At 43.4% G+C, this 24,553-nt stretch overlaps 1 protein-coding gene across 1 annotated transcript in view; it reads right to left on the bottom strand.

Moving 5' to 3' along the window:
• Positions 1-22,671, bottom strand: part of MYBL1 (MYB proto-oncogene like 1) — an 898,417-nt gene extending 875,746 nt beyond the window's left edge. Inside the window, exon 1 of the mRNA XM_069621133.1 lies at positions 22,202-22,671. Coding sequence (XP_069477234.1) covers positions 22,202-22,224 — 23 coding nt within the window. The 5' untranslated portion in view covers positions 22,225-22,671. The remainder of the gene's footprint in view (positions 1-22,201) is intronic.
• Between the last annotated feature and the right edge of the window lie 1,882 nt (positions 22,672-24,553).

A 24,553-nucleotide genomic window follows, 5' to 3' on the forward strand; every position in this document is an offset into this window, starting at 1 on the left:
AGCTCCCGGGAAACCAGTTGCTTCTGAGCCTCTGCCTTTGAACATGAAGCTAACTGACGGTTTGAATCCTATGGATGGAGTGAACACATCAAAGGGCCTATTAAAATCTAGGATTACAAAATATTTCACACCAAAAATCTAAAAGGACTGTGGCCGGTCTGTAAATTGTGAATACTGCAAATGTGAACTCTATAATTGAAATACGCCCAATCCCTCTTGAAAGTCCCGATACCTGTGCACTCAGATTATTTTCACATCTAAACAAGGCACCTCTGTCAATGAGGAAACACAAGACCAAGTGCCCCTTACAGAGTCCCTGTTCTGATCTCTTATAAGGGGCTCGCTATCCTTGACCCCCAACCCCCATTTATTTCGGAACATTTATCTACGTACTCAAACTCCTCATTTTGTTAGACGAGTCCCCTAGTGGGAAAATCTTTGTGTGATATGTTTGAATCATAGCAAGACCCAAATAAACAGGGGCCCAATTTGAGCTCTGCACACAACTTGGCCCTGAACTTGTTAATAAAACTGCACGAAACACATCTGTTCAGAGCTACAATTGCAATTGGTCAGTTTATAGGGGATTGTGCAGACTTGAAAATTGGGAGAACGAGCCCCCCACAAATCAATCATTCTTTTACAGCAGTATCTGAACAATAAACAGAACATTTGGTAATTGTGGAGAGGGCGGGCTCCGGCAATACACCATTTACTTCACTAAACAGGTCTTCTAGGAAATTCCTTTGCAACGTTAAAAACAAAGGTGATGCAGCAATGTAAAACCTAATTAGAAGTAATCAATTCAATGGACTCAATCTCAGAAGTCATCTAATAAGGCCAAGGCGTGTAACAATGCTACATTTACAAAGAAATAGAAAAGCAAGCGCAAGACCGCCATCAAATCAACAAGAGGCCGTATCACCTAATAGTTTGAGAAATCCTAAAAGGATAACCCAGACTTCCTCATTAGAATCTGATATGTGCAAACTAGAGGCGCAAGAGCAGCTTCTAAGTGGATCTGAGAACTCTTCTAATTCAGTTCACAGGACCCTCAACAGTGCTGCTCCTACCTCAGATTCTTTACTTGTATACCAATGTCAACGACAGATTTCACAGAAAGTGTACAGTACTGTGAGAAACCTGAGGGTATCCTCACACCTACTCCCCTTGGATCCTTTGCTCAGGTGGACAGAGAAAGGCCATCGCTTTTGGATCCTGAACCCGGGAGTGGAGATGCGAGGAAGGATTACCTAGGTGGAGGGTCTTTGGGGAGAGGATATCCGCAGGCGAGACATGGTATCCCCCTTTTCTGATGAGAATCAACCTCACCCTCCCCCTGCCTTCATATTGTAAACCATCTTTCTAATTTCCACTAATGTAAACCATGATAGTACTGGGACGAGGAAGAGGCGACTAAGAGTAGTGAACACTAACAGCTCATTTCACCACCTGGTACTGGGATGGGTAAGAGGCCTGAGGAGTACTGTGAGGGTCAGGCATGTCCCAATAACTATGGTCTGGCAGGTGAAACTGAGTTCTCACCCCTGCAACCTGGTATAATGCTGCAGGTGTATAAAAAGGGAGAGAAGCGGCATACAAAAGAAGCAGCTGGTCCGGAGAGCATGGCCATCCCAGGTGGACGAGGCAACACCTGCGCCGGTGAAAAGGACACTGAAAGAAGGAAAGTTAGGAAGACACTAGGGCCATTGCAGGCTCCGAGAGGGTCTGGGCAAAGCCAGTTGCTGTGTTTCCCGTTTGGAGTGGGGAACACCAAGGAGCCACCGACCACTGCAGGAAAGACCCGAGAGAGCGAGCGCTGCTTTCTGGAGCGCCTCTAAAGTGCGCAAGGAGAAAACGAGAACCTGCAACGGCAACCAGTGCACTCATAGGAGCAGCCGCACACCGGTGAGTGACAGGGAAGGTTCACTCAGGCCGGGGCACTCTGAGGCATGGTGTGGGTGACGACTAATGCCGAACAAAAAGAAATACAAGGAAAAGGGGTCCGGAGCACGAAAAAAACTATTGAATACCATATGATTTGCCAAATATGAAACAAGCTTTTGAATAATAATGAATGGGTCGGAAGACCGAGATGAAATATTGAATATCAAATGAACTTTACAAGCATGTAAAAGTCTGAATGCTGAATTGAAGTAATGACATGAGAATATTGCAGGAATGAAACAGAATAGTACTGGGGCAAAGCACTGGTCTTGGAAGCAAGTCAACGCAAATTAACAGAGGTTCGAATCCCAGATCCGTGCTTAGAAACCGAACTCATGTATGGTATTAGGTGCGTTATAAAAAACAATTAAATAAATAAATGTGATGTGCTTTTGTGAACAAGATGAAATTAAAGAAACAGCACTGGCAAACAAAGTGAAAAGTGTGTTAAAACAGAAACCTATTGGACAGTATGAAAGCAAGGAACATGTGTAGAAGTCACATGTGTATAGAGGCAAGAGGCCATTAAAGTGCATCAGATGAACAAGTGCATGTATAAATTCACCAATGCGCCCGCAAACTGACCAAAGCCAACTTTTTACCTTATCTGGAGGTGCAGCCCTCAAACCTCCTTATCCAATGATCCCGACGTTCTAGCCGAAGTATACAACCGCATGCTCAAAAATGCAGTCGACTCCGTAGCTCCTCGTGAAAGAAAGAAAGCCAAAATAACTAGGCATGCAAACTCCTGGTACACATCGGAACTTCAAGAATTACGCAAGCTCAAGCGTATCGCGCTCAACAAATGGCAATCCAATCCTAATGGCTCCACTAAAGAGGATTTCAAAATGCTATCTACCCGATATAAAAGTGCCATTATCCTAGCCAAATCCAACTCTTTCAACACAAGAATCATCATTGCCAAATCAGATTCTAAAGAGATGTTTGCCATAGTACAAGGAGCTAGCTACCCCAGCTCCCAGGACCCAAGACGTAATCAAAGATGAATCATGGTGCGAAAGCATTCAATCACCTATGCTCAATAAAATAGGCGTCCTTCAGGGCAAATTTCGATCCCACCAGAACTCCATGACCAGTACTGACCCACCCATCTCGCCCTCTGCCATCACCCCCGCCTTGATAAAACACTCTTCTCCATCAGAGACGTCTCAGAAACCGAACTCTTGACCCTACACAATAACATAAAACCATCCAACTGCAAAGGTGATATCTGCCCGCCAATATTGTTAAAGACTGCGCCGACACACTAGCACCCTTCCTGCAAGCCTTCATAAATGCCTCATTTGCATCTGGCACTGTCCCATCATGCCTTAAAGAGGCCTGGGTATGCCCTCTCCTGAAAAAATCTTCCCTAGACCCATCCTCCCCTAACAACTACCAGCCCATCACCACAGTCCCATTTGTGCTAAAAATTCTCGACAAAGCTGCATACTCCCAAATCCAGCACTTCCTTGAAACCAACAGCATCTTGGGAAAGAGACAATCAGACTTCCGCCCTGGCCACAGAACTGAATCAGCATTACTGGACCTTAAAAATCAACTAGCGGAAATCATGGACGAAGCCAAACCAGCACTTCTCCTTCTGGATTTATCTGCCGCGTTTGACCTTGTGGATCATAAGACCCTTTGCAGACATCTCATTACATCTGCGCAATTCAGTCCTGAAGCCACTACCTGGATCACCTCCTTCCTCGAAGGAGGAGCCATGAAAGTGTTCTCAGAGCAGGCTTGCGCGTCCCCCACCAACATTCACTGTGGAGTCCCTCAAGGCTCCTGTACCTCGCCCACCTTGTACAACATATTTACAATGCTGCTCTTTGACAAGATCGACGCGCTCGGCATAGCATACACGAACTATGTCGATGACACTCCGGTCCTCCTCCCACTCTCTGGCTCATACGAAATTGATGCCAAAACATTGCTCAATACTTATACCACCATCCAAACCTGGATGACAGCCAATATGCTCTGCCTTAATGGGGATAAAACCGAAATCCTCCTAGTCGGCCCGAAAGAAACACTTAAAAAGCTTAATAAACAATATAGCTCCTTCACCATTGACAACACACAAAACAGTCTCCCCTTCAGTCAAGACCCTGGGGGTGTACCTTGACTCGACACTTTCCATGAACGCCAAGTGAGCGCCATCGCCTCATCGACATCTTTCACAACAAAATTGATCAACGCAGTTAAAAACCCTTCCTTTCCACACAGAAATATCTCTCAATAGCAAGGGCTACCATTGGTGTAACACTGGACTACTGCAATGTCCTCTTTGCTGGAACCTCTGTAAGAAATCTCAACAGACTGCAAATTATTCAAAATAACATTTCCGAAAGGGAGCATATCTCCCATGCTATGCGTGCTGCAGATTGGCTCCCCTTTAAAGAACGCATCATCTTTAAAACCTTAGCCAGAACCCACAAATGCCTATCCCTCACTGCCCCCTCCTACCTCTCAGAGAAAGCAGTCCCAGCTAGTTCCACCAGACCCATACGCGCACACTATGCTAACCAAATGAACATCCCCTCCATCAAACGGGCCAAAGCTGGCGGCACCAGCTTCCCCTTCCTAGTTCCTAAACAATGAAATTCCCTCCCAAATACCCTTAGGAATGAGACCATGCACCTGTCCTTCCGCAAAGCTCTCAAAACAAGGCTCTTCAACTAGTTCACCTTACACATCCGGGCTCATCCCCTCGTTACCTGCATCTCAGAATGTATTAGTTGTGACCGGTTCCATTGTAACTTGCGAACCGTAGAGCCCCTCCCACTCAGCTGTAAACCTTTCACGCTTAACTATTACCCGTCTGGCCTTAGGTTCACTGTAATCACGAACCACAGACAGGCTGTACTTTCTCTGTCTCCTGTAACTAAGTAAGCATTTCATGTAACAGCACCATGATGCCTGAGGGCTGCTTTGTGCACTTTATAAATGCAAAAATAAATAAATAACACAAATGCAGAAAGGAAACCTGTGTTGTTAAGAAAGTCCTATGAGAAAGTATAAACTGTGGTAAAGCACCAAGGGTTATCAGTTGCATGACCTGTGATGGGTGGACCGCGTGGTCCGACAACTGCGCCTAGACCGAGGAAACCTTCTTTGGAGTAACCCAACAACAGTCAAGAGGTCGAGGCTGGTCGGCCTAAAAGTTGTTCAAGGGATGAAAAGAAAAGGCAAATTACACAAGTGGATTTAATTGTGACTTTCAAGCCTTGTGAAACTGTGTTGAACTTGGGGAAGGGCACCCCAAGGCCATTCTGAGGAACTGTGATAATGGAGCCCCAAGACCCTTTGAAGGGAGCCAAGAGCAAGCCTGGAGCTAGAAGAAAAGAAGCTCAGAACTTTAGATTGGACACTGTTACTTTGGCTACTGACAACCCTACACATTGTTTAACTTTAGCTCTGAGAGAAAGTATAGGTTTTGGACACAAACAGATGTTTAAGTTGAACTTACTGGCTAGCCTTAGTTTATTTAGGTAGGAAAATCCCACCTTAGTATAGGGCAGGTTAGGCCTTACACCATCCTGACATTTGAGTTAATAAAGTCCTTTTTGTTTGAACTTTGAATCTGTTGTCTGTGTCTTGCTTCATGATACCTTCACAGTACCAAAATTCATGAATGACAAAAAAAAACTTTGATTTTGAAAACAATTAGGCCTGGAATGTGCATTAAACAGTAATAAGCTCATAGTTCTGAACAGAATTAAAATTGTGTTCTTCTTTTACGAAATACCCAGACTAAAGAATACGGACTCTAAAGATGTCAAGTTGATCTAATTTCTGAATGATATTCGCACTGACAGAGTTTTTGTCCATTTGAAGTAGAGAGTAATGGCTGCTATGTTATTAGAAAATGCCAGAAACTTCTTGAGCCTTGGCAGTGACGTATTTTGTCCGAAAGAAAGATAGCATGCTGTCTTAAAATCTAAACTGTCAACTCCCACCTTGGAACCACATTTTTCAGGCCACTTGTCCTCTAGAGGCCTTGCCACAATGATTTTCCCAGCAAAAGGTTGCTCCACTTTGTCTCAGAGGGGTTGTATGAAGCCTACCTGACCATTGATTGGTCCTGGTTACCCTCAGTTTTATAACCTGCTGGGGCGACGAGTAGGATAGGAGAGCAACTTCTTTAACAAAAAATGTTTGGCGGTTTTGTCATGGTACTCTCGAGGTCAAACATCCTCCTTTTTAACATTTGAGTAGAACCTCCAGATTTTAAAAGGTTTGACATCATAATGTTACAGGAGGTACGGTTGAGGGATCTCCCGTTATATGGGGTTTATGGCCCTTCTACAGGAAGCAATGTGTGAGCCGCTGGGACAGTCTTCAGGCCGTCTTCTGCAGTCATTAACACAGAAATTGGGGCAAACTCTGAAGTATGGCTTGACGCTTGTCCTGGTCTTTTTGCTGTAAGATTGAACTTAAAACAATAATCAGTGTATAGAGAATTGTTATTAATTCATGTTTACTGGAATCAAGTCCACATGGAATTGGACTTTACTACTATAACAGCGGAAATCGTACATACTTGGATTGGAGTGAGCATCAAAACCATATCTTATTAGATGACTTGAATACATTTTGTCCAGACCTGGATGAGAAATTGCATTGTTTTTACAGCGGTTGCACAGACACAAATAAGATTTTAAGTGAAGATCGTTTTCAATAGGCAAACTTCTTAGGCATATGGGGCATGCATAATTGAATGCAACAGGGAATTATCCTCCGGCCCAGACTTAACACAATGGTGCAATGTGATCCTACATTCATTAAATCTTTACTTTCTTTTAAACAGTTTGAATGCTACTACCATAATACAACCGTAAGTGACCATGACTGGCTTGTAATGCCTCAGTTGATATAGGGCTGGTGGTCCATCATTCATCAGAGTGTCTAATGCCTTTTACATCCTATTTAGGAGGAAACGGTATTAGTTTGCATCCCAAGAAAGTAGATAATATTACAGAAGAGTTAGGTAAACTATTGGGGTCCTACCTAATGTGGAATAAAGCAGCATGCTGGCCCCAGCAAATGTCCACACATTTATTACAGAATCTATGCTGAGAGTGCCCAACTATTATAATGGAAACCATAAGCCTAAGTCTGGATTTAATAAATTAGACTTTTGGCAAAATCCAACATTAAGGGACTGCCCTACCACAGATAAATGAGGCTCTAAAACAGAGCTACAATAACTGGATTAGCAACCACAAATCTCAACTTCTCTGTAGAGTAGTCAGCTTACTTGAGCAAGCACATTTATGATTTTGGAACAAAGGTCCAGGTACTCAATTGTACTTACAGCCCAACCCTATATTGGAGGATGTATGGGTTCAACACAAAGAGAATTTATATTCTAAACCAAAAAAAAATCTGCATTTCAATTCCTGTAAATATCGAGTCATGTGAATGGACCCTACACTTGGCTGGTGATGAGGTTGAAAACGGGGCAAAAATTCAAGTTGCAAGCTAGTAGCCAGCCATAAAGAAGTCACTTGCCACCTGTGACGGATCGCAGGATTCCGTACTTCTCCCCAGGGGATAGCCTTTCCCTGTGAGGCTAAGGCGGTGAGCCTGCTCCACAATACCCTCCTTAGGGGTTGAGGCAAGTGGGATCTCACCGGCAAAGACTCACCCTCTGGGGACAAGGACACACGTTCTTATGAGGAACTCCCTCAGCAACATATCACTAGCTCACCTTCAAAAACATCAAGTCAAGAAAGATATGAAGAACAAACCAGAATCTGTTATAGTCTTCCAAACACTAATTATAGGTTTATAGTGATTGCATCGAATGCCACAGCATCGAATGTCTTAGCATCTTTTTCTTTTAATGGGGGATGGGGGGTCCCCCAACCCCTGTTTTTTTACCCCTTAAATCCTATTATAAATAAAATAAAAACTTTACCGTTGAAAAAAATGCATTCGATGCTTTTTTTCCGATGCATTGTTTTCGATGCTTTTGGCATTCAATGCTTTGTATTCGATGCAATGACTGGATACCCTAATTATACCTGTGAAGCAAAAAAGTTATATGGTACTGAGACAAAGAAAACCATGGAAGAATACAGAGTCTGAAACAAACAGAGAAGAAGGACTTACGCCGGGAAGTCCCACAGCAGCATCATAAAACTTAGAAGTTGAGACATTTGTAGAAAGAGAACCCACGAGTTTCGAATCAGCTGGCAGAGGTACGCTGAAGGAAACTTGGATGCGTGGCGTCCGATGCTAGAGGGAAGCCCAAAAGCAACTTCAGACCTGTGACGTTGGAAGAGACAGGAGAAACTGAGATGCACACAAGGCGTCCTAAGCGAGAGATAAGTGGTGGCATGACCGCAAGCTAGTAGTGGTGGACCAGGAGGTCAGTGAAAAACACCGATACCACTTCCATTGAGGTATCGGGGAGCGAACCGACCTAATAAAGAACGGAGAAACCTTATGTGACACTAGAGAAGAAACAAGAAGCAAACCTGAGAAGTGAAGGAGAGGGTCCCAGCCTGTTAGGAACCCCGGTGACGTTATGCCAGATCAATCCAGGTAACGGGGAAAGCGGAATACCCAGGTGGGGGACCGAAGACCATTACTGGAACGCCCATACTCGTCCCAGTCGAGACAAAGTATCAAGAGTAAATGAAGCAAGTGAGGATCATTACTAGGACACTCATACTCGTCCTAGTTGCGATATAGTATTAAGAGTGAATGAAGGACAAGAGAAGCAATACTGGAAGCCTCAAACTCGTCCCAGTCAAGATAAAGAGTGGACATTGAATAAAGGGAAAGTCTTAAATCTGAATGAAGAGAAAGGAATAAACTTGTCCCATGAAAGGAAAGGGGCAAAAACAACTAGAATAAAACAAGAGAACAAGAAGGAAAGAAAGAGCAATAGAGTGAAAGACGGTTGAAATCTTGTAAAACCCAGTATAACAACTGTGTGATTTGATAATAAGTAGTTACCAAGAATCACCCAAGGATACTTTATTGAACTTAACTTTTGTTGTTCTAATAGTGGTTGGGTTAGGAAAGGTTAGTTTGGACAGTGGACTAATCTTGATTTGGGCTCTCACCGACAACAAAACTAACCAAGGTGCGCGTCAGTTGGGTAGGGAACACCGTGATCATAGGAAAAGATAGGAGTTTTTACCTTTCACTTAATAAACATCAGCAGTGAGATGGAAAGTCAGAGTCTGTGCTCTTCTTCTGACCTGCCACACATCCCAATTCTATATATAGACAAAGCACACCATTTCTTACTTGCCAAGAGTTACATTTCACTAGCCTATGGCTAGTGGTGTGTGCAAATTTTGAACCCTGGGTTGAACATCTGATTTCCAAGTCTAAGGGCCTCATTACGAGTTTGGAGGTAGCCATGGATCTATTAGCTCCATGGCTGCCTCCAAACCAGGCTCCATTACCGGGTTCCTGCAATGAGGAATAAACGGGTCATTCCGACATAGGAGGACCCGGTAATTCCTCCTTGCAGGAGGCATTCCCCATTCCCATTTGATCCCCCATAGGGCTCAATGGGAATGGGGAGGGAGGTAATAAAGGGCAAATTACATCTGGCCCGTTATTACCTCCCTCTTCCCCTAACAAGACCCGGAAAGGACGCCTGGTTTTACCAGGCGTCTGTTCCGAGTCCCGCAAAGGGAAGCTCGTAATCAGCGCTCCCGTAATGAAGGGGGCCGGTCCAGTACCGGCCCCCTTCATTCGCGAGTGCCAGGGTCCTAATGAGGCCCTAAGACTTCTCGTGCCCCAGGCCCAGACAGCTTGACCAATGGCATCACGAAAAGCTTGGTCAGATGTGGGCAGGGATTCTTACAGTATTGTTTAAACAAATAATACTTACAAGATATTTACCTGTAACTCTGCACATTGGACACAGTGTCCCAATCTTAAAAAAGAGGAATATATGCAATCCATTCAACTATAGACTAACATCACTCATAGACATAAACAGTCAAATATTTGCAGCCACTCTACTCAAAGAGTTGGAGAAATGGGCTCAGGACAAGGATTTAATCGGAGACACATCAGACTGGCCTTAAGACAGGGGTTGGAACCAACTTGAATGATTTATCCTGGCTTGCTTACACCGGCATAAGAATACTGTGTATATATACGCAGCTACCATTCATATGTCCGCTGCATTCGACTAGGTCAACCGCATCTGGAACAAAATGTCAGCCTCAGGACTACCACTGGGGTTACTAAGTATTCTTAATCATATCCATTCTAACACATACATAGGGATAAGATTGAACTGCCAGGGGACGCTGTCCTAAAAGATTGCAACACAGAGTTCTACGACAGGGATGGTTGCTAGCACCCTGCTTGTTTATCTAGATAAAGAACATGAACGAACCCACAGTTTTCCACCTAGTTTGGGCAGACTGAGCATTCGTTGGCTTGCGTACACCAAGGATATTGCTCTGTTTTACTAAATTTCAGTGGGGCTGCAACTTCTGATTAACACGTTCTACACTTACACAAAGGAAAACAAGTTAGAGATAAACACTTCAAAAACCAAAATAGTTTCTCTAACAAATACAGAACATCAAGATCCAAATTTTGTTATAAAGGGGACTAAATTGGAGGTGATTGGTCATTTGACCTACTTAAGTTATTAGATATATCATATATCAAATCTGATATCACTGTACCACTTGCTGAAAACAAAAATGTGTCTCCTCTCAGCTCAAATGAAGCACCTAAAAGCCATATTCTGCAATTTCTCATGTATCCCATTGCTCAAATTTTACAACAGAAAGGTCATTCCACGTATTACTTGCAGTCTGGAGCTTTGGTATTTGGATGATTGGGATGAATTGGGAAGCAGGAGGGTACCCGGTGAAAAAGAGTTTTGCCCTTACCCAACTGTGTTCCCGCCTCAGTAATCAGAAATGAGTTACGTTTAGGCCCACTGAGTGCATTTGTAAAGTTACTCTGTATCACAAAATTCTGGTTTCACCAGTGAACTCCATGTCATACCCACATTTTAGAACAAATGTGATTAAGTGGCTTAAAGAAAATGACCTATAGTCCAGCCCTACGACCTAGTTGACCTGGCAAACAAATTGGACTTTTGACCTTCGTGCGTGACCCGCACCTGCACTGCATTTGTACTACCTACTGTATTGAATCCTCATTTGTAATGCGTATGTACTACCTGCTGTATTCGTACTAATCTGCATGTTTGTTTATGTAACCTGTAACCTGTAAGCATCTTGTAAGCCTAAAGTATTCTTGTTCCCGCGCCCTGATACCTTTGGGTCGGATGCACGCTACAAATAAATAAACAAACAAACAAACATGTATGTGGACTTGAAGAACATTACTGCGTCAGGAGGGCAAAGAAGGCTAAGCAAGTCCGAAATGTTAGATACTTCTCACTTGCTTGGGGACTGACTGTGAAAACTTAATTGATAATCCAAGGTCCATAAAGAAGAAACTCAGATGGATTGGATTGACACAAAGGGGTGATCTCTATGTATACATTACATAAGGATTTGGCATTAGAGAAAAAGGGGAGGGGTCGACTTTCATTGTATTTATGCAAATGTCCATGTGTACCCTCACACGTACATTCCTATGGTTTCATTTTAACCTACTAGCTACAAGAGAAATCAGGTCTACCTGGAAGGGGAAGAGACCCTGAAAGACAACTTTGTAGACTTTGCACAGCTACTAGTTGTACTGAAACATGCAGACATGTGTTTCTCGATTTTCCTGGTGCTAGTGACTTACAGTTTCTTCACCTCAGAAACATTGTACACGAAAAGGAGTGTTTGACCTCTATGAGGTTCTGGTCTAGATTATTTGCGTGTAACCATAATTCACTGACGTTACCTGTTAGGTTTATCAGTAAGATTTGAAAAATGGTGTTGATAAATTGTTATTGATGTTATCATTTTAAAGGTTTGTGATAGTGAGCAGTACGAAATAGAGTCCCTTTTTGGGTTCCAAAGTGCTGTGAGCTATTTAGCTCCTGGATAGGGCCTAGAAGGCCCCAGTTAGCTTGACACTGATTTTAAAGGTGTGTAATGGTGAGCACTACGAAATAGATTCAATTGTTGTGTTTTAAAGTGCTGGGAGCTATTTAGCTCCTGGATAGGGCCTACAGGGCCCTACTTAGCTTGATATAAACAGCTACTTTTATATCTTCATTTCCGGAAACTTCTCAAGACCTTCCTCTTCGCCTCTGCCTTTTCCCCCCATCTCCCTTGTTGATCTGTTTCTTCACATGGCATTGTGCCCCTGGCCACCCTCTGTTCTTTCGGGCCCAGGTATCTGCTCACCCTGCCACCCTCCTGCACTGCCTCCAGGCCACCATCTGCACTAGGGTTTCTGTATCTGTACCCATACAGTCCCCCTCCCACGTTTCTTCTGCACTTATCAGATATACCTTTCTGACTAACTTTCACCTGCCACTTGCTGGCCGCACTACCACGGTTTAAAGCCCTTATTTATTATTTATTCTATTTAATATTTTATTTATGTTTTTCTCTCCTCTGCTTTGCACTTTCCACTCCCCCCTGCACTTTTCCCCCATTTTCCTTTCCCTTCCACTTGCGCTTTCTTACATGTCACTGGGCCTAGTAAGATCGCTGTTTTCTGTTTTTTTTTAATCTCCCTTGTTCCCCTCCCTTTCTGACTGGTCGCGCTCTGAAACACTTGTGTACGAGCGCGATATAAATAAAATATAATTTCATTTCATTTACTTTGAGCTCCCCAAGCCAAATGCCGCAACACAAATATACCTACCCGGCATTGTGTGTCTGGTGTACTAGTAAATCTCTAGAAGACGTGTATAGAATGAATGGTCATATGTAATGGACACAAAGTTATAGTTGCTTCTCATTTGGAAGTCAGATTTGTTGCATGCTATGTTTTAGTGCCTTGTTCTAGCAGCAGCAGAGTGAAAGTTAGTAAGGTCACATCACAGAAAAAGGTGTCAACAGAGATAAAAAGGTGTCAGTAAAGTGAGTAAACAGAGATTAATGCTGTAACAGATGTATTGGCAGAGTTATGATATAGGAGCAAAGATCGGTAAAGACTAACGGAGGGGTAGCAACAAGATTGAAGAACTGGTAAAATCGAAATGCAAACGAAACAAAACGGAAAGCCATTTAAAGAATGTCAAAAGTGAAGAAATATAAAGCAACATGGCCAGAGAGTGAGCATTCAACAGAAACAGTGGGCAATAGCGCAAAAGACGGTATCGGGTAATATTTTCGCCAGCAAAAATATCGCCGTACATACGGTCGTCGGGAACGGCCATAGGCGATATTTTTGGTGGCGAAATTTCTTAGGTGCAGGGGTTGCGGGGGTGTCCCCCGCACATAAAAAATGATGCAGGAGTTGCGGGGGTGTCCCCCGCAGGGTCCATGTGTTATTTTCGCCGCAAAAATATGGCGATATTTTTGCATTGCGATATTTTTGCGGAAAAAATATCACATGGAACCCAAAAGACAGAGCAACACAGCAATGGTAATTTGTGTATTTTTGGGTGCGTTCCAGAGTTTGGAATATAATTAAGTTCCACCATCTTTCAGACACTCCATTAGTGAGACTGGACTTTAATAGTTCCTAGGTAACAAGGTGTAGCTGTTGGCTAGACGGAAATCCTGACACGCAGGAGCTACCTCCAGCTCCTGCTGCATGAATTCCATTGTCACCCCCCGAGTGTTGCATCAGAATGAAATAGATTGTATTGCATTAGGATGTACTGCGGGTCAGAGGTATTTTCTTAAAACCAAAAGCACAATGAAATGATTTTTTTCTTTCAAACAACAGATGAAGACAGGAAAATGCGCCACGGATTCCCTTTAGGTGGTTATAGGTCAAAGTTTCGAATGCATAGGATCGAATGCCAAAAGCGTTGAATCAAAAGGACCTAAAACCAATGGGTCGATTTTTTTTTTTTTAATTATTTTTGGGGGGGGGTCCCCGCCAAACCCCCTTTTCTTTCAAAAATGGAAACCCAAAACAATTCGACCCTTTGGTTTTAGGTCAAATTGAGTCGACCCTTTGGCATTCAATCCTTTTGTATTAGGTACTTTAACTGGACACCGCTTTAGGTGACAGGTGATATAGAATTTGAATATGCTCTAAGAGCTAAGATGCTAAGAGCTAAGGCCTATCCACCTCATTGTCTACAAGGCAAATAGTACGAAACGAGCTGGATAAGTCATGTGGTTTTCTGTTAGCGGCGATAACCACCAGGTGAAGAAAATCCTAGTCCTCCCATTTGAGTCTACCGTAGCCACTTTAGGACTGTTCAAAATGCCTACTGTGAGTAAGGTTTAGAACCTTCAGTACGTTTTTGTTCATTTTTGTCTTCGATAAAATTTCAAGCTTTGACTCCTGCCAATAAGCTAACATCAGAATGTTTTGCGTTGATATTGTTGCATTATTGTTCCAATGCAGTAGGCTACACATATTGGTAGTTTCCCTCAAAGTTACCCTGAATTCTTAGTCTTTTTGTGGTTCAGAGCAGGGAATATGGCATGATCAGTGAGCACTTATAAGTGACCATGGGACTATTTTTTTTATTTTATTTATTTATTGTATGTGGTTTACAAAAGAAACCTTTACAAAAAAAAGTTTAAAAAAAGGAAATCATTCATTACATCTAAATTTCGTGTATACAATCAGTTTTTTTTAAAGTTAATACAAAAAAAAACATACAAAAAACAAACATAAAAAACAAAGATCCAATTTCCATAAGTAAGGGACACATTTTAAAAGATTCAGTGCAATTGCGATTCAGCATAGTAAATTGAAATATAAAATACACAATACATCTTCAAATAACTAAAAGACAGCTTATACCAGAGAACTAACAGAAGTTAAAAAATTTCATATAGACAGGCATAATCATGAAATGGGGGCATACAAATCTAGAGCTTTAATAAAGCCCGCCACACCAAGCCCATCCTTAATATTGGTAATAGCAAGGCACTGTGACCAGATAATATTATCAGCCCCCAATTGACCCATTGTGTTAAATCTAGCTAGATATTTGTCCCTTAGACTTATCAAAGCGATGCATTCTAGAAAGAGATGGGACTATAGAAAAGTGACATATCTTCTACCATAATGCTACTACTAATAGATGTGGATTAAAAAAAAGCTTTCAGCTAGTTCATATTTATAGGAATGGTGCTACCTCAAGATCTGGGTTCCACCAATGGCCCAGGGCTAGGCTCAAGCAGGGTGTACACCTTTTTCCCAATCCATTTGCAGGGTATCAGTTTAATGTCTGCAATGTGTGTCCTCTTAACAACCCTGCCAATGACCCAACCTTTCCCTTACGTAACAAGTAACCCACTCCTCTCATCTCAACCTCCATTCTTTGCACTATACACGACCCTGTAGGTCCATTCAATCCTTGTGTGGCTCTGAAAGATTGGCAACCCTATTCAACGTTCAGAGAACACACCAAACTATACTTGTATCATAAGCTGTTCAGCAAACAGAGTAGCAGCATGTTTTAAAATCAAAGAGCAAATATATGCAAATTCTAGGTTTGAATTCAGCCATTTGACTCAAATCCAAATATAACTGTTATTTCCAAACAATAAGTTACATACAGCTTTCTTCCTTCCATCTTGTAATCTCATGATGGGCTATTTTGTTAACGCTGCAAAAAAGCAATCGCCATAGTCTAATGTTGCTCCTATAATATCCTTGGCTAATGTGGTGCATTTATCCTCTGAAATCAAAGGCCTTATTGGTGTTAAGATCTTCCGATTATGTGTCATGCTTATACGATGGCTGAAATGTGAGGCAAGCAACAGAGCAGAATCCGAAAATAATACAAAAGCGACTCTACTTGTTCAAACACTTGCACTGGGCAGCAAGTATCATCGAGAACCACACATTTTGGAAGCTCGCTCCTTATATATGATCTTAAATATTGGAATATGGAGTATTTCTATTTTGGATTGATTAAGACTCAACCAGTTAGCTGACATCGATCTTGTGATATTGTATTGTACTTGTCATTCGTATAGTGCCAATTTTACCATTGCTATAGTTTCAATGTGCTGTTAGTGGGAACGCCCTTGGGGGACCAATGTCCAGAGTGCTGTAAATGTCCCCTTGATTAAAAAACACATGCTGTCCACATATGAACCTATTAACCTAAAAACCAATTGCGTGTCATCTGCATAATTCTGGAATATGGAGCCCTTTCGAGGTAGGTAGGTAGGTCATGCAACGGTTTTATATTAAAGAACAAGGGTGAGACACGAGGCCCGTGGGACTCCACAGTTTATGGTCTCTGGATCTGAGAACCTGCCCCCCCCCCCCACTTTCACTCTAGATTTTCTGTTGATAAGGAACAATCTGAACCAGTCTACTGCAGGTTCAGCCAAAGTAGTGACCGCCATTGGTCTATTTAACAGGATAGCGTGGTCCAGAGTATCAAACGTTGCAGATAGATCCAGCATCATCAGCATAACCGTACTGAATTCATCATTAATCTGGAGCAAGCTGTCTTTAACATCCAGTAACGCTACTTCAGTCCCACAATGGGGCCTGAAACCAGATTGCCTATCTCCTCTGATCACATTGTCTTCAGGGTGATCTTGTCACTGTATTTTTGATACCTTATCCAGAATTATTTTTAACAGGAAAAGCACGTTGGAGATTGGTCTGTAGTTCCAGATTTTCAGGATCCAGTGTGGACTTTTTAAGTAATGGTGTTACCCAGACCCGTTTCAAAACCTCGGGAATAGAAGAAGTGTGAAAATAATTATTCACAATCTTCATAATAATAAAAGCCAAAACAACAATGCAGGATTTAACTATATGGGGGTTACACAGATCACCTAAGCAATTAGTGGTATTTAGGAACAAGACTATATATTTAGTCTCTGATATGGAGATTTTTCTGAAGGCAATAAACCCACCATATCCACTGCTCGCCGCTTGCATGTTCCTATTGTCAGTTTCAGCCTGCCTCTTCAAATTATTCACCTCAAGTGTATTGAGGGATTGGGGTATCTATGTTTCCAAATTAAATGCATTGTCTGGCTGACATGAGAGGACACTGTTCCTAATCTCACTTAGTTGTTTCCTAAAAGATCTTTGCATTTGGTTGCACCAGTTTTCGTTTTCAAGCACTTTTGATCTGAACTATCATTTTGCTCCTGCAGAAATGTTAATATGGCCCTATTAGAGTTGTAAGCTTTTAATATCTATTCGCGCCAGGCACTTTTTTTGCCATGGTAACTGCTATCCTACATTTTGCTCTAAGGCATTTCAGTCAAGGTATTGTGTAGATTAGGGTTATGTCTCCATTTATGTTCCAGCTCTCCAACTTCTTTTTTCATATAAGCCAACGCCTCATGAACCATGTATTTCCTTTGTGTTCTATCTTGATGACTATGTTAAATAGGGGTTACCTCATAAATTATCTGTTTGATTGTCGTGCTATACAATTGTAACAAGTTTGATACTGCAGTTACTGCTATATAATTTGTGCAGATTTCAGATTTGGAAAACAAAGGATTCAGTGTCTCTGTTGACAGTTTATTTCTGTATATGCTTCCAATTATTATTAGATGAGCTGATGACAGATTTAACTGGACAAGTGAATGTTACAAGGTCATAATCAGTCCAGTCGATCCATGATGTTCAATGGTTCTCCAGGCTCAAATTATGTGCAAACACCCAGCCCCAGGCTCTTCCCTTAATATGTGTTTTGGGTAAATCCAAATGTATCAAACCTATGTCAGCTAAGTCATGTTTCAATTGTACTACATTGTTGTCTCGTAGTTCATGTAGATCCATATTAAAATCCCCTACTAGAACCAATGGCACAGGCGTCTTGGTCAGGGATAGCAACCAATCAATCAAAGCCCCTCCAAAAGTAGAGTTATGTTTACGTGGACGGTATATTATCAGCAGCTTAATGTTGCGTTAAGGGTAGACCTGAATGGTGGCTTCTAGAGCTTCTCCGGTAAGTAAAACAAAACCTGGTGAGGCTTTTATAGTTAGAGATGTTTTATAAATCAAAGCTACTCCCAGTCCCCTCACCACAGGTCTTATTATAATTAATCATAGAGTAGCTGTCTCGTACTGTATCATCGATGGCAGGACCTGAAACAGGTCCTTTTCCAGCCTTCCTGTGCCCGACGAGGACATCAGAGGTGTTTCATTTGCTAGCATGCTTTCACTATGGTAAGTGGCGTTTACCTTAGGTGGCACTTCTATGTCCAATGCTACACAACAAGGGAAGACACATTGAAAGTGGACACTGAATCAGTTGGAGAAGACCCATGAGAGAGGTAGAGGATGATAGAAAATGCAATTGGGACCGACAAGAGATATTGTTGAGGCCCACGGCACATTCTCTTCTCAGGTGGGTAGGGAGCCCTGCAACATACAATGGCAGAATTGTGCTTGACTGTATGGAATGCCAATCAAGTAGGAGATTACATGGGGACTGTCTCAGGTAGCGCCCTGGCAAACATGGTGTCAGAGATCTGAGTGTGCTGAATGGACTGACTGGCAAATACACAGAACACTCAAATGTGTTATTTTCTGTTAAGGGGTGAGGGTCCAGTAGGCCGATCAGTGCTGAGAGATTTAGAGTACTAGGTTGTGTGCTCTCAGATGGTGAGGATCCACAACACCTCTAAGCATTCCTTGTTATGTGTGTTCTCGGAGGCTGAGGGCTCCACAAGACCCCTAACCATACCATCCTCGTATGTGTTCTCAAAGGGTCAGCTCTCCACAAGCTCCTGAAGCATTCCTTCCTTATTTTATGTTAAGAGTGAGGGATTCAAAGTGCCTTTAATATTTTGAGCTATATTAATGTCTGAGGGTTCTGCAACACATAATGTACAGGAGTCCTCTCACACTGTCATTGGTTACAGCAAATTCTGGAGGAGCAAGGGATCTACAACACTTTAAGTGACATCCTCTAGAAGGAAATCAGACATTATCTGCCCTTGTAAACCCCAGGTAAAATGTCTTTTTATACACCTCATATAAAAAAAATGTGTATAGATTCGGGGACACTCTGCAGGTGCCCACACACAGTACTGTGTATCTTGAAGAAGGTGCTCTGTAGGCACTAGCTATAGAACGCCCCTGTTTTGCATGTGCACCATGCTGTTTTCTTGGGTAGCCCGAGGTACCTCACTGGTGCCACAGCTCAGCATGAAATAGGAAGTGAAATGAAGAGAAAATGAGAGCTTTGTGAGTTTGGTTCTATACTAAAATTAATTTGCATATCCCAAATGATTCATGAATACAGTAGAAGTATCTGTGTGCATATTAAATACATTCAATGGCTGCAAGGCATTTTCTGTTGGGGATCCCTTGTTATTGGTTATGGGTGATGGCCTTAGGGTCAGATACCTGTAGCGCCTAGCAACCCCTAATTTACTAAATGGACGCACGTTTTCAATATTGGTTAAGGACTCATATGGCTTTAGTCGTTCCCCGCTCCTGGTGACATGCTGTACACTCTGCCTCGTGTCATGGTGGAGCTATACACAAGAATGAAGACGTTATAGTTGTACCCAAAGTCCTTGTAAATATGTAATGGGCCCATCAACACATCATTGGTGCTACTTCTGTGTTTACCCCAAGTGCATGCTCCTAGGGAGCACTGTGTCAACATGAGCAGACCTTTATTATATCTCGCTTCACCGCAGCGTCATGTGGGATCTTAGCCAGTCCCTGTCTTTCCTAGATTATCTCTCGTTGACATCAGAGCAGTTGTTACTACGTGCCATGTACACATGATATGATATGATATGATGATATGATATGGCATTTGTAACGCACCTATACACAAGTGTTTCAAGGCGTGGCAAGGCAAGGAAGGGGGAACAGAGGGAGGACAGACAACACTCATAGTATGCCAAGTGACATTGAGACCGCGCAAGTGCAGAGTAGGGGAAAAGTGCCAGGGGAAAGGGGAGGGGGAAGTGCTGTAGATGGGATCCAAACAATAACGAGACGTGCGGCCAGCAGGTGGCAGGTGCAAGGGTAAGTGCAGACAGCAGGTTTCCAAAGGTGCAGGTGGGGGGGACTGTAGGGTTACAGATACAGACCCAAGTGCAAGGGGTTCCGGGAGGCAATGCGGGTGTGCAACTGGGCGGGTAAGGACCTGGGCCAGAAATCAGAGGGCAGCTAGGTGAGTAGTGCAATATCAGACAGGAATTAAGCAGGGGAGAGGAAGAGAGAAGGCAGAAGCAAAGGGGAAGGTCTTAAGGTGCTTTCAGAATCGGATATGGTTATCCTCAATTTTCAGAGAAGCAGGGAGGCTGTTCCAGAGAGTGGCCCCAGCCAAAGAAAGAGATCTACCCCAACTTGTTGCTTGGAGAAGCAACTGACCCTGAGGTAGTTGGAGGTGCAGGAGCGAAGAACTTGAGTAGGAAGGTATTTACGAAGAGAGAGTTGGAGGTATTGAGGAGCAAGGCCCCAGAAGGCCTTGCGGACAATACAGAGGGTCTTGAACGTAATCCTTGCAGCCACTGGAAGCCAATGCAGAGATTGTGATAAGTGTTGATAAAATCTTAAACAGGGTATATTGGACCCCAGAGCGTTTGTATAAGAGCGGTCTGTCAGACACGAGTGAATGTTGGGGTTGTGTGCATCAAGTCGGAACACTGGAACATATGATGTGGGATTGTGTGAGGGTGCATGGTTTTTGGCTGTAATTCAGTGCAATTTGTGAGAAGGTATTGGAGGTGAAAATTGATTATGATTTGAAGACATTGATCTTGGGTGGAGATGATTTGCTTGAAGAATTAACTACTTGTCAAAAGAAAGGACTATTTCGTGGGGCTGTGATGGGGAAAAAAATTATCCTTACAGGATGGAAATCTAATGTCTCACTGAAAATTGAGATTTGGATTGAAAAAAGCACAGGGTGGCTGGAATGGAGAAAATTATCTATAGGAGAGAAAGGAAATTCTCTCTTTTTCATACGATTTGGGGGAAGTTTATGCACTTGTACAAGACTGTTTGGTTATGCTATGGATGAGGGGGTGGGATAAGGAGATGGGGAAAGGAATGTGGACTGTATTTTTTCCCTGATTTTAATGTACATAGTTTCGTTGTTAGATTATACCTGTTTTTCATTGATGAATTATTTATACTGATTGATATGTGTATTTATGTGTTTTGTATCTAAATAAATTAAAATAAATAATTTTTAAAAAAGGTGTCGAGTGCCTTTGCCTTTGACTATTGCTATATAGTTGTCCTTCACAAAATGTCAGCCATTACATCGATTACTAAATATTATAAGTGCAGATCACGTTTGCTACATTTCAAGTGACCATCGACGTTAGCAAATACTTTAGCTGCTAGTGAATATATTCCTCTGCGTCCGGGGCCCATCGCTACTCCCAAGAGTTGACCGCCGCTTAAAAAGATAGCTGCCAGTGAATGGGGTCATTACTCATTCAAACACTTGTTGACAGTTCCTAAGAAAATCAGCTGGCGCCCTTGAAGACTGCCATCGGTGCTATCACTTCTGTGTAACTCTGCCTTCCATCGGTTCACACGCAATCTCAACAGGGGTAGTATGTAGATACATCCCTAGATGCATGTTATACGTGGAGGCATCCTCTTTTCAAGACATACGGTGCTACTCTCCTAATACTACACCCTCCTAGCGCCGGCACTAGGGGATACCTAGGCTCGGACTGGCCCATGGGGCAATGGCCAAAGGGCTGAGCCAACCTTTTAGTTTGGGCCAGTTTTTTGGGTAACGTGGTCCAGTTTGTTGGGGCAAAGGGGGCCAGTTTGAGCTACTGCGCTAGTTTAAGACAATGCTACTAACCATATTTAAATATACTTTAAAATGCACGATTTGCATTACATTTTAGCAAAAGCTCCCCCTTGAGTACCGCCTTCAGGAAAAATAGTTAATTTCAATGTGTTATCGAGGACAACTTTCTCATTGGTGCCTGGGACGAATGTACATCCCAGTCCGACCCTGGGCAAAGCGCAGCCACCCTACCCCCGCAGAAGATGGTAAGTGCAGATTTGGCTCCATCTCCCGATGACTGCGTATGCAGATCTCGAGTCCCATCCGACAGTGGCTTGTTCAGATCCCCTCGCCCCATCCATGGGTGCTTTGTGCGGATCGCTATCCTTTGTGGGAATGGCATAAGCAGATCCCCAACTGCATGGGTTTGAAATTGACACACATCCCATCAATGTGTATAGTAAGCGCGTAGTGTGTGCGCACTCTCACCTGCGAAGCGGTCTCCGGGCCATGCCAGCGCCTGGGTGCTGGAACTGGATGTCCACTCAGCGCCGGCGGTGAGGAGGGCGCGTCATGACGACCTCTGGGGCACTCTTTCACTTTCAACTGGCGGGAGGACTGAGATCGCGGACTGCCAGTGCCTGTGAGAAGCGCTCCAGTGCCGCTGTAGCCCGGCTCGCTGTCCCTGGTTACCGCTCTGTGTTATTCTATTCACTTTTCTGGTGATCTAGTTTGTCTGTGCCGCCGAATCTCGCGCCCCGCCTCCTTCCAGAATGCTGTTTGAATGTGCGCACGCGGCCTGGTTTCCCATTGGCTCGTGTAGCTGCCTGGGACGAAGTGGGCGTGTGAGTGAGCGCGCGCTGGCAACGAGGGACAACACAGACTGAGGTATGGACGGGGGGAAAAAGTGCGAGTGGAGAGTATCAGGCTGCGGCTTCTAGACTGCTCTGACCCGCAAACATAACCACATTTCCCGCCTTTTCCTTGCACCTCACTTCATTACCGCCAGGAGAGCATAACGTTGACTTGAGCAGAAGAATATCCTCCTTTTGAGGGGGCGGGCGGGTTGTCCCGGGTGGCACTGCGCATATGCAGTCTTTGACAGAAGTAGCTTATTTGGCTCCTGTCAAAATTTCACGACGAGCGCATGCGTGTACGTAATGTGTGTGTGTGTACGCGCAGGCTAAGCCTGGCACAGGGCGTTTCGTAGGCTCTACTTGAAGCTTGTGGCAGAGAGGGGCCAGAAAAGATCGGTAACTTCTAGTTGTGAATGAACGCACACGTTATATCGCAGCGACAAACGACAGGGTCTCTGACACGGCTTATAATTGTGAAAGACATGTAATGGCACAGACGTACTGTGCTGTATGTTGGATAGGCAACAAAGATATGGGCGACTGGTAATCGTGAAATCGGTTCTAGGGTTTGCGCGGTCCTGTGGCGCAAAAGCAGCTAGGCCTGGTAGAATTACTTCAGGGACCGGGCGTGCTGGAAAGCTAGCTTTATTTTAGTCTAGTATATTGTTGTGGAATAATGAAGCACACTGATTTGGATGACTGTTGGCTGAATGCAAAGAAACTATTTACACACACGCATAACAAACCTCCCGATTTAGGCGGGAGATTCCCGATTTTTAATTTAAAAATCGGGCTATTTTTTTACCGTCTCCCACTTACAATAATGATAACCCCAATGCATTCCTATGGGGAAAATACATTTTCCCGATTGCTGTGGTGAAATCTCACTCTCAGGAGCTCCCGAATGTCGGCATGCCTACACACAGTAGTTTCCTCACTGCTGTCAAGTCTCTCCTGTCTTTGGGTTAAGAGCAGGCCTTATATTGTCTGGGGGTTATAGTTCACTGCACGTGGGAGGAGCAGACATGCCAACATTCTGTAGCTCCTGAGTGGGAGATTTCTCCACAGAAATCGAGAGAATGTATTTTTCCAATAGAATTTAATTGGGGTTATAATTTTTTTAGGCGGAGATAGTAAAAAAAATAGCAACATTTTTTATTGAAAAATCAGAAGTCTCCCACCTAAATCGAGAGGGTTGGCATATATGGAGGAGGGGTGCTGGGAAAGCCATTCTCCTCCGTGCTGCAGTCCCTCTCGCTTTCCGTTCTGAGCATCTCGCGAGAACTCAGCACTAGGAGTTCTCGCGAGTACACTCTACCTACCTCCCTTTGATGAACGTATTGATATTACTCCAATACAAAGTCATTATACGTCACCGGTCTTCTCCGATCTCTCCAGGGACTGGTCTCCTTGTCTCCCTCATCTAGTGGTATGCTAGCTTCTTCGTGGCTTGGGTCGAGCTGCTATGGATACATAGTCTGGGCCGGGTTCCCTTCCCTTGCGGTAGCCTGCTCAGACTCTTCCCACATGCAGGTTTCTGGTCTTGCACTATAATGTGACTCCTGTCTCAATGAATGTCCCTGCTGGACCCTCTCTCAAACATGGCCACTCTGTCCATGTTCCAATTGGGACCGTCTAGGGTACAGACATGATTCGTTCCTCTTGCACTACCGTGATCGATTTGATTTGATTTTTAAATTTATAACACACATATCCCTGAGGAACCAAGCGGCAAACCACATCTAGGTGCAGATTTTATTAGTAATGCATAGGGCACAATGGTAGCTACTAAGAATGCAATTTACTCAAATAGGTATGTTTTAAGCTGTTTCCTGAACATAACCAGAGACTCAATTTTACGTCCGTGGAACGGCAAACAGTTCCAGGCCCGAGGGCCGGCCACTGAAAGCCTTTTGTCCCCCAGCGAACAGATTTAGAAGGTGGAACTAACAAAAGATCTTGCTTCGTAGACCCTTGAGATCTT

The sequence above is a fragment of the Ambystoma mexicanum genome, chromosome 5q (assembly GCF_040938575.1).
Source record: "Ambystoma mexicanum isolate Mex_15411 chromosome 5q, UKY_AmexF1_1, whole genome shotgun sequence".
NCBI lineage: Eukaryota > Metazoa > Chordata > Amphibia > Caudata > Ambystomatidae > Ambystoma > Ambystoma mexicanum.